The 11,131-nt window shown below is 47.7% G+C and overlaps 1 protein-coding gene across 1 annotated transcript; it reads left to right on the plus strand.

The window, feature by feature from the left end:
* Nucleotides 1-1,512: 1,512 nt before the first annotated feature.
* grb14 (growth factor receptor-bound protein 14) lies at nt 1,513-10,882 on the plus strand (the record flags this gene model as incomplete). Its single annotated transcript, XM_084478413.1, has 13 exons — nt 1,513-1,575; nt 2,945-3,101; nt 4,300-4,421; nt 4,541-4,615; nt 4,718-4,855; nt 5,262-5,372; nt 5,491-5,586; nt 5,689-5,751; nt 6,385-6,501; nt 7,835-7,907; nt 8,719-8,806; nt 10,349-10,442; nt 10,736-10,882. The coding sequence occupies 13 exons, from the start codon at nt 1,513-1,515 to the stop codon at nt 10,880-10,882; spliced, it is 1,344 nt and encodes a 447-aa protein (XP_084334539.1).
* Nucleotides 10,883-11,131: the final 249 nt, after the last annotated feature.

Genomic DNA, 11,131 nt, shown 5'->3' on the forward strand with positions numbered 1-11,131 from the left:
TATATTCTTGAAAGTTACTTTGGCAATGATAACCGGTCTGCTACCAAACTGAGCTTCTCCATTGGCTCACCCACTCCTACCTCAACTCCTCATTTTACCTCAAGTCCTCGTTTCAAAAGCTTGTCTCAGAGTATTGCACAGCTTTGTGTGTCTCAATAAGTGGAGAGAGAGGAAATACTGAAACACAAGCAGGAGGTGTGAACGACAACGTTGGTTTGAAGTCACGTTTCAGGGCAGATGGAGGAAGCAGTTCTGTGAGTATGGAGACGAACAGGGAGAGAGGCAGCACACAGCCCAGAGTTTCCTTCAGCAGGGCCTCTACAGAAAGTACTCAAGGCCAGCTAGGAGGAATGTGGTTCTTTGTTTTGGGACTATCTAAAGTGACATATACAACACCTGACCAACTGTTCTGAAAAGCCTCCCGAAACTGTTCTGAAAAGCCTTCCTGCTTGTTTAATATCACACAGAGTGAGATGTAAGACCAAACTCCATGGTGGATCCTATGCCTACAAGTCAACACTTGAACCTTATGAACTGGAATACACACTCCATGTGTAACAAGAGTCTAGTTACACATGGAGTGTGTAGCTAGACTGAGAGGGGGAGCTGGCATTACCAGCGTCTGTCTGTCCGTCCCTAACCTACCAGTGTCTGTCTGTCTGTCCCTAACCTACCAGCGTCTGTCTGTCTGTCCCTAACCTACCAGCGTCCGTCTGTCTGTCTGTCCCTAACCTACCAGGGACCGTCTGTCTGTCCCTAACCTATCAGTGTCTGTCTGTCTGTCCCTAACCTACCAGCGTCCATCTGTCTGTCCCTAACCTACCAGCGTCTGTCTGCCTGTCTGTCCCTAACCTATCAGTGTCTGTCTGTCTGTCCCTAACCCACCAGCGTCTGTCTGTCTGTCTGTCCCTAACCTACCAGCGTCTGTCTGTCTGTCCCTAACCTACCAGCATCTGTCTGTCTGTCCCTAACCCACTGCCTCCCACTGCACCTCGCTGGGTCGTCCGCACTGCGGAGCCAGGGGTGGAGCCGATGGATGGACTGTGGTGGAGGAGTCGGACAGACGTCATGTGGTTGGATGGTGTTGATGCGTGGGCTGCAGGCCTTGTGTCTCCAGTCAACTGCAGCCCATGAAGAGGTGCTCAGCGGCTGAGAGGTGACCTTGGTGGAGAGGCCTGTGGCTTGCTCTCTCTGACCTCGTCCTTATGGGCTTTACACCATGAGAACTAATTTTATCTTGTTTATGAGAAGTGTCTTTCCAAGGGAGAGACCAGGAAAAAAGTTTGAAACTGTTCAAGGACGTAGGAGGAGTTTGTTTTCTGGGGTAAACTGGTTGTGTGTCGTTTCTCACACCACCACTCTTCTGGAAGTTACTCTAGGGTTTCTGTCCATCCCAATGTCATGGGGGATAGCCTGTCCTGTGCGCGTTAGCGAGATCTCCTCAGATACTCCTTTAACAACATAATATATGGATCTTGGTCCTTTCATTGACGCTTCATTCAGAGGAAAAGGATGAATTTCGGAGCCAGAAGAGTCACCCTGCCGGCCATCACTCCTCTCAGTCTTCAGAAGCGGGTATGAGGGTATCTTATCAATTAGGGTATCAATAGGGTACAGGATTCTGGACCTTATTGTATCTTATCAATTAGGGTATCAATAAGGTACAACATTCTGGACCTTATTGTCTCTTGAGTCGTGGCTATTTGAGTCCTCGTCAAATGTAGATTTCTGTTGGTAACTGGAAATGGTGAATATTAACTGGTAGCATATTAACTGGTAATATTGCAAAATGGTGGTGCTAAATGTATGGTTTTTATTGGAAAGAGCCTGGACACCGGGGTTAGCCCCCTACTCTAGTGAAGAGACACCGGGGTTAGCCCCCTACTCTAGTGAAGAGTAGAGACACCGGGGTTAGCCCCCTACTCTAGTGAAGAGACACCGGGGTTAGCCCCCTACTCTAGTGAAGAGTAGAGACACCGGGGTTAGCCCCCTACTCTAGTGAAGAGTAGAGACACCGGGGTTAGCCCCCTACTCTAGTGAAGAGACACCGGGGTTAGCCCCCTACTCTAGTGAAGAGTAGAGACACCGGGGTTAGCCCCCTACTCTAGTGAAGAGTAGAGACACCGGGGTTAGCCCCCTTTAGTGATGAGTGCTACAGACACCTGGTAATAACCAGGGTCGTAGCTAGGGTAATAACCAGGGTAGTAGCAAGGGTAATAACCAGGGTAGTAGCTAGGGTAATAACCCTCTTCCCCCCCTCTTCCTCAGGGGCAGGAAGCTCATTGGCTACTTGACTCAAGGGTGGGGAAAGGTAGCTTGGTGATTGGTCATGAACTCTGGTGACATCAGAGAGAGAGAATAGAGAGAAAGAGAGAGAGAGAGAGAGAGAGAGAGAGAGAGAGAGAGAGAGAGAGAGAGAGAGAGAGAGAGTGTTGGAGAGTGTGTAGGTGTAGGTCCGAGTGTGTGTGTGTGTGTGTGTGTGTGTGTGTGTGTGTGTGTGTGTGTGTGTGTGTGTGTGTGTGTGTGTGTGTGTGTGTGTGTGTGCACGTTGTGGATTAGTGTGACTCGCACCAGTGGCCCTGGTCTCCATGGCTACTGGTCACATGGCTCTGGTCTCCATGGCTACCAGTCCCATGGCCCTGGTCTCCATGGCTACTGGTCACATGGCTCTGGTCTCCATGGCTACCAGTCCCATGGCCCTGGTCTCCATGGCTACTGGTCACATGGCCCTGGTCTCCATGGCTACCAGTCCCATGGCCCTGGTCTCCATGGCTACCGGTCACATGGGCTAGGGAGCTGAACCTCAGTAAGGATGGAGTCTCTGTCATGTGCTAAGATCTGTTTGTATTTAATGGTAGGTGCTCCTGTCCCTGCAGCTCTATGAGTCCACCTGAAGGTGTTAGTGGTGCTATGAGTCCACCTGAAGGTGTTTGCGGTGCTGCAGGTGATAAAGGTGTTCAACGAGGACAACAGCAGCCGGGCGGTGGAGGTGGAAAGGGGCGTGTCCGCCCGGGACATCTGCCAGATGTTCATCTTGAAGAACTGCTGCGTTGACGACCACTGCTGGACACTGTTTGAACACCTGCCCCATCTGGACATGGGTAAGGGGCTGTCGCCTGCACACAGCGCTGGTCCCATGCTAGGCATGTTTCACCTGGTGATGCATGAGGCCGCATCGCCAGGACAACCAACATCCCAGCAGCTTTAGTGTCATTTAAATTCTGTCCAATTAGTCCCATCACTGCCAAACCCCTCCCAGTCTAGATTATACTGTATAGTCGATATCCTCCCAGTATAGATTAAATATGTCTATATGATATATACGGTATACTAGGTTCTACATGTTTACATATTCCCTGTCCACTGATATTTTCCAATACATGGATGCATTGCATTAACCATACAGTGAATGTATGGTTTCACGTTACAGTGTATGGGACCATGTTACAGTGCATGTTTGGTAACATGATACAGTGCATGTTTGGTGACATGTTACAGTGTATGGTAACATGTTACAGTGCATGTTTGGTAAAATGTTAAAGTGTATGGTAACATGTTACAGTGCATGTTTGATTAAATTGTACAGTGCATGCTTGGTAACATGTTACAGTGCATGTTTAGTAACATGTTAAGTGCATGTTTGGTAACATGTTACATTGCATGTATGGCAACATGTTACAGTGTATGGTAACATGTTACAGTGCATGTTTCTTAATATGTGACAGTGTAATGTAACATGTTACAGTCCATGTATGATAACATGTACAGTGCATGTTTGGTAACATGTTACAGTGTATGGTAACATGTTACAATGTATGGTAACATGTTACAGTGCATGTTTGGTAACATGTTTCAGTGTATGGTAACATGTACACTGCATATTTGGTAACATTTTAGTGTATGGTAACATGTTACAGTGTATGGAAACAGCTCATAGTGCATGTTTGGTAACATGTTGCAGTGTATGTTACAGTGCATGCGGTTGGGATTGGGAAATGGGTAACATGTAACAGTGTATGGTAACATGTTACAGTTTATGTTTGGTAACATGTTGCAGTGTATGGTAACATGTTACAGTGCATGTTTGGTAACACGTTGCAGTGTATGTTACAGTGCATGCGGTTGGGATTTAGAAAAATGGGCATCTCCCCTCTTTTCATCTTAGTCTCACTTCTTCAAAGAGTTCTGGTACCTTTTGGTTCCCACCTCTGGAACCGAATGGTCCCACTCCACTGCCACCCCCACCACACAGCACAGGCAAAAGGCCTAACCATTAAGGGTTTCTCCTGCGTCCGTCAGAGAGAACGATAGAGGACCACGAGGCGGTCATGGAGGTCCTGTCGGGCTGGGGGATGGACACAGAGAGCCGCTTGTGCTTCAGGAAGAACTACGCCAAGTACCAGTTCTTCAGGACTCCTCTGGTGAGCCCACCACATCTCACAGGCACCTAGACCTGATCTATCTTCATGGATCTATTTTACCCAGGATCTGACCTGCTTTGGGGTGTATTAATACTGCATGACAACTATTCTGTTCCCAGGACTTCTTCCCAGCCCACATGGTGTCCGTCTCCGATGAGACCAATGGGCTGATGAATCCTTCTCAGCTCATCCAGGTCCTTCCACTCATGCACTTCATGTTGTCTCATGCGGTTCTGTTCTTTGGTGTTTAAGTTCCCGGTCCTACGGATGGTTTGAGATGTTCTCCTCCCACGCAGACCTTTCTGAACTCCAGCACGTGTCCAGAGATCCATGGGTACCTCCATGCCAAAGAGCAGGCCAAGAAAACCTGGAAGAGGTTATACTTTGTCTTGCGAAGATCTGGACTCTATTTCTCTAATAAGGGAACTTCTAAGGTTGGTGAATACATAAGTAGAGGAAATAGATATAATAAGAGATAAGTGACTATGCTATGCTAGTGACTAGGCTATGATAGTGACTGTACTGTGATAGTGACTATGCTATGCTAATTCTAACTGTGCTAGTGACTATGCTATGCTACTGACTATTCTGTACTAGTGACTATGCTATGGTAGTAACTATGAAATGCTACTGACTATGCTATGCTAGTGACTTCACTATACCATACTCGTGACTATACTGTGAGATCAGAGTTAACTGATCTAATCCGAGATCAGAGTTAACTGATCTAATCAGAGATCAGAGTTAATTGATCTAATCCGAGATCAGAGTTAACTGATCTAATCCGAGATCAGAGACGAGTATCAGATCATGAAGGCATGTCCCTCCTCTCTGCTCAAGGAGCCCAGACACCTCCAGGTCCTGGCCGAGTTCGGGGACAGCAACGTCTACTCCCTCCTGTCAGCCAGGAAGCTCCAAGGGGCGCCTACAGACTTCGGCTTCTGTCTCAAGGTAACCTTACTGTGAAGTCGCTGCTGGCACTGCAGAGACCGCGAGGCCTGCATGTTAAGAACAGCCTCTTCCTGAAGAAGGAACTCCCTCTTTGTTTCCATGACAACGTGTGGTCCAGGCGTCTGAGTCCGGCTCCTCCAGGAACATGAAGATGCTCTGTGCAGACGACCACCAGTCAAGGACCTGCTGGATCACCGCCCTGCGCCTCCTCAAGGTCTCTCTCTCTCCCCCCCCCCCCCCCCCTCTCTCTCTCTCTCTCTCTCTAAGGTGTTTCTACAGTATATATGTAAGGTGTTTGTCGTTGCCTGTGTTACAGTACGGCTTGCAGCTCTACCAGAACTTCCTCCAACCTCATCAGAAACAGAAAGCCTCCCCCATGGTAGGTCAATGGTCGCACCGATGGGAACTCTTCATCACTGGCCCTGGGCGTGAAGGTGGTTTCATGGTGGTGTCATGGTGGTGTCAGGTTGGTGTCATGGTGGTGTCATGGTGGTGTCAGGTTGGTGTCATGGTGGTGTCAGGTTGATGTCATGGTGGTGTCATGGTGGTGTCATGGCGGTGTCATGGCAGTGTCATGGCGGTGTCATGGCGGTGTCATGGTGGTGTCAGGTTGGTGTCATGGCGGTGTCATGGTGGTGTCAGGTTGGTGTCATGGTGGTGTCAGGTTGGTTTCAGGTTGGTGTCATGGTGGTGTCAGGTTGGTGTCATGGCGGTGTCATGGCGGTGTCATGGTGGTGTCAGGTTGGTGTCATGGCGGTGTCATGGTGGTGTCAGGTTGGTGTCAGGTTGGTGTCATGGTGGTGTCAGGTTGGTGTCATGGCGGTGTCATGGTGGTGTCATGGCGGTGTCATGGTGGTGTCATGGCGGTGTCATGGTGGTGTCAGGAATTTAGAAAATGGAATGGCCTTACGTTATCTGGACACTAGGGGGCGGCAGAACCGAGGTCAAAGCCCTCTGCCAGCTGAAGTCAATGTAACCGTGTCCCTGTGTGCACGCATCGCTCCCCCCTCAGAGGAGCATATCTGAGAGTTCCCTGGTCGCCATGGACTTCTCGGGGCAGAGGAGCCGCGTCATCCAGAACCCGTCAGAGGCTCTCTGCGTGGCTGTGGAGGAGGGGCTTTCCTGGAGGGTCAGTAACTCATTAAAACCTTGAGCCTATATATATATGCATATATGTATTTGTGATTATTTTATTATGTGTTAATCTTTATTAGGTATTCACAGTGTATTTGTGGATACCTTTATGTTATTGTCAGGAATCTTTTTATTTTGGAGGGCCCATATCTCAGCAGTGGAATGGCAATTTCTCCACCATTTTTGTATCCAAAAGGTTTGGTGCCAAGATTCCCACACGGGGCTCTGTAATTCGCGCTCAAAGTTAAACGTGAGGCAGATTTTTCTGTACAGTGAACTTTACATTTATTTATTATATTCTCTCATCTCTCATCCTCATCCTCTTATCCGGGGTCGGGTCGCTGGGGCAGCAGCTCAAGCAGGGGGCCCCAGACTTCCCTTTCCCGGGGCCACATTGACCAGCTCTGACAGGGGGGATCCCGAGGCGTTCCCAGGCCAGTGTTGAGATATAATCTCTCCACCTAGTCCTGGGTCTTCCCCGGGGTCTCCTCCCCACTGGTCGTGCCTGGAACCCCTCCCAAGGGAGGCGTCCATTGGGCATCCTCACCAGATTAACCACCTCCACTGACTCCTTTCTAAGCAGAGGAGCAGCGGCTCTAATCCGAGTTCCTCACGGATGGCTGAGCTTCTCACCCTAGCCCTGAGGGAGACGCCAGCCACCTTCCTGACAAAACCCAATCTCGGCCGCTTGTACTCGCGTTCTTGTGCTTTTGGTCGTCACCCATCCCTCATGACCAGTAGTGAGTACAGAGATTGGATGGCCCAGAGGAGTGACCCCCTTACCCCATACTCCCGCAGCACCTCCCACAGTTTATCCCGGGGGACCCGGTCATACCTTATGTTCAAACATGGTGTTTGTTATAGACAATCCATGACTAGCACAGAAGTCCAATAACAAACGACCGCTCAGGTTTAGATCAGGGAGGCCGTCCCTCCCCACCACGCCTCTCCAGGGGTCTGCGTCGTTGCCCACGTGGGCGTTGAAGTCTCCCAGCAGAGCTACGCAGCACTCCATTCAGGGTCTCCAAGAAGGCCGAGTACTCTGAACTGCTGTTCGGTGCATACGCACAAACAACAGTCAGAGTTTTGCCCACACCTTTATTATTATTATTTATTTATTATATTATATATGTATCTTTTGTTATGTATTTATATTTTAGTATACATTCTATCATATATCTTTTGATATATATTTATATTTTATTATATATCTTTTGATATATGTTTATATTTTATTCTATATCTTGTGTTATATGTTTATATTTTATTCTATATCTTTTGATATATGTTTATATTTTATTCTATATCTTGTTATGTTCTTCCTTTAGAGGAAAAGCTGGCATCGATTGAGTTCCCACGGCAGCCCGTCCACGTCTCAGGGCTCCATGATCGGCTCCATGGGTACAGCAGCCTCCTACTTCTCTCTCTCTCTGTCTCTCTCTCCCTGTCTCTCTCTTTTTCTCCCCGTCTCTCTCTCTCTCTGTCTCCTCAGTCTCTCTCTCCCTGTCTCTCTCTGTCTGTCTCCTCAGTCTCTCTCTCTCTGTCTGTCTCTGTCTCTGTCTCTCTCTCTCTCTCTCTCTCTCTCTCTCTCTCTCTCTCTCTCTCTCTCTCTCTCTCTCTCTGTCTCTTTCTCTGTCTCCATGTCCCTCTCTCTGTCTCTCTGTCTCTCTCTGTCTCCCTGTATGTCTCTCTGTCTCTCCCTCTGTCTCTCTGTCTGTCTCCCTGTCTTTCTCTCCCTCTGTCTCTGTGTCTGTCTCCCTGTCTCTCTCTCCCTCTGTCTCTCCCTCAGTCTCTCTGTCTGTCTCTGTGTCTGTCTCCCTGTCTGTCTCTCTCTCTGTCTTTCTCTCTGTCTGTCTTTCCTCTGTCTCCCTGTCTGTCTTTCTCTCTGTCTCTCCCTCTGTCTCCCTGTCTGTCTCCCTGTCTGTCTCGCTGTCTGTCTCGCTGTCTGTCTCTCCCTCTGTCTCTCTGTCTGTCTCTCCCTCTGTCTCTGTGTCTGTCTCTCTGTCTGTCTCCCTGTCTGTCTCCCTGTCTGTCTCTCCCTCTGTCTCTGTGTCTGTCTCCCTGTCTGTCTCTCCCTCTGTCTCTGTGTCTGTCTCCCTGTCTGTCTCTCTGTCTGTCTCTCTGTCTGTCTCTGTGTCTGTCTCCCTGTCTGTCTCTCCCTCTGTCTCCCTGTCTGTCTCCTCATGTCTGACCTGTGTTCCTGGCCCTTCAGCGCTCCACCAGACCCAGCCCTGGTTCCACGGCCAGCTGTCCCGGGATGAGGCCCAGCGCCTGATCATCCAGCAGGGCCAGGTGGACGGGTGAGCCTCTTGGAGAGAACACTAACCAGCCCACCCTAACCAGCCGACTCTAACGAGCTGACCCCTAACGAGCAAACCCTAATGAGCTGACCCCTAACAAGCAAACCCTAACGAGCTGACCCAAATGAGCTGACCCTAACGAGCCGATCCTAATGAGCCGACCCCAATGAGCTGACCCCTAACAAGCCGACCCTAACAAGCTGACCCTAACGAGCTGACCCTTAACAAGCTGACCCTTAACGAGCTTACCCTTAACGAGCTGACCCCTAACGAGCCGACCCTAACGAGCTGACCCTAATGAGGCGACCCTAACGAGCTGACCCCTAATGAGCCGACCCTAACGAGCTGACCCCTAACAAGCTGACCTTAACAAGCTGACCCCTAACGAGCTGACCCTAACTAGCTGACCCTAATGAGCCAACCCTAATGAGCTGACCATAACGAGCTGACCATAACGAGTGGACCCTAACAAGCTGACCCTAACGAGCTGACCCCTAACAAGCTGACCTTAACAAGCTGACCCCTAACGAGCCGACCCTAACGAGCTGACCATAACGAGTGGACCCTAACGAGCTCACCCAAACGAGCTCACCCTAACGTGCTGACCCATAACAAGCTGACCACTTACGAGCGGAACGCCTTTAGCCATTTATTTATCTAGATCTCATCATGTACATTGCTGAATGATAGAGAAACATATGGTGGATAGATGTCTTTGTCTAGGATTAGGCTAAACTGAACAAGATAACTCTCTGAACAGAACCTGGAAGGATGTGGCGCTACAGTAGCATGCCGGTACTGATGCAGTGAGTAGAGCTACGACAGAACTGTAATGCCTGATGGCTAACAGAGCTTAGCTCACATCCTGCTGGAGGTGCGACCACTACAGTATGATGACCTCACATCCTGCTGGAGGAAGGAAAATGACCACCCCTGCTATCAATGTCATGCATATATGGATAACACACAATTGAAACTAGCGTGTAGCAGTCATTTTCTAGATCTGCATTATGCTGCATTATATATCATAAATATATTATTTTATATTATTTAAGACTGTTATTTACCTATTGGTCATTCTGGAGTTCCTGAGTAGATTGTTTTTTTTGCCAAGGAATGGGATGAATTAATAATTAGACTTGAGGCAAAATAATCCTTTTCAAAATTTCAAAGAAAGAATGTATATCTGGGTTAGGAATAATTCAACCTAATCAGGTTGAAAAACAGTATCTTGGTATTTCTTTCCTTATTTTATTTCTAAGCAAAAATACTTATTTTGCCAAGTGACCTCTAGGTGTCACTCTCGTCATTTTAGAAAAACATAAATGGCTCCAACTAAGCATGCAATGGAGGGCGGAAAATGCTGTTTTATGGCTATGAAATATATACAATAAATTAAAAAAAAATTAATAAAAAATATTAGAACCATAAATATGAAAATGAAATAATCAAAGTAATTTAGCCAACTTTTGAATTCAATAATCAATGTCAGGCCAGCTACTTTAGAGGACTTGTGTGTTTATGAATGAATTCTGTCCTCAGATTGTTCCTGCTGAGAGACAGCCAGAGCAACCCCAACACGTTTGTCCTGTCGCTGTGTCACCTGCAGAGGATCAGACACTTCCAGATCCTACCTGTGGGTTCACCTGCTGCCGAAACACATCAGAAAAATTAGGCTTGAATACTGTTACAGGCAGCTTTAATATCTCTACATTAGGCTTTAATACTTTTACAATAGCTTCATTACTTTAACATTAGCTTTAATACTTTTACATGTAGCTTTAATATTTTAACATCTACTGTGAATACTTTTACATTAGGGCTTCAATACTTTTAAAAGTAGCTTTCATGCTTTGACATTAGCTTTAATACTTTGACGTCTTCAGTACTGTGTGTGTGTGTGTGTGTGTGTGTGTGTGTGGTTTGCAGGTGGACAATGAGGGGGAGACGTTCTACAGTCTTGACGATGGCCAGACACGCTTCGCTGACCTGGTCCAGCTGGTGGACTTCCACCTGCTGAACCGGGGGGGTCTGCCCTGCCAGCTGAGACATCACTGTGCCCGGCTCACCCTGTGAAACCACCAGGACCCGGCAACTCAAGACCCTGGTCTCCCTGGGCCTCTGTGACAAGGCCCAGGCTATACGTTATATTGTACTGTATGACAGTACAGTATCTATATCTATACGTTATATTGTACTGTATGACAGTACAGTATCTATATCCATATATATGTTATATTGTACTGTATGACAGTAATATAAATATATATATATATATACATACATATATATATATATATATATATATATATAATATATGTATGT

The sequence above is a fragment of the Micromesistius poutassou genome (assembly GCF_964030765.1).
Source record: "Micromesistius poutassou genome assembly, chromosome: 14".
Lineage (NCBI taxonomy): Eukaryota > Metazoa > Chordata > Actinopteri > Gadiformes > Gadidae > Micromesistius > Micromesistius poutassou.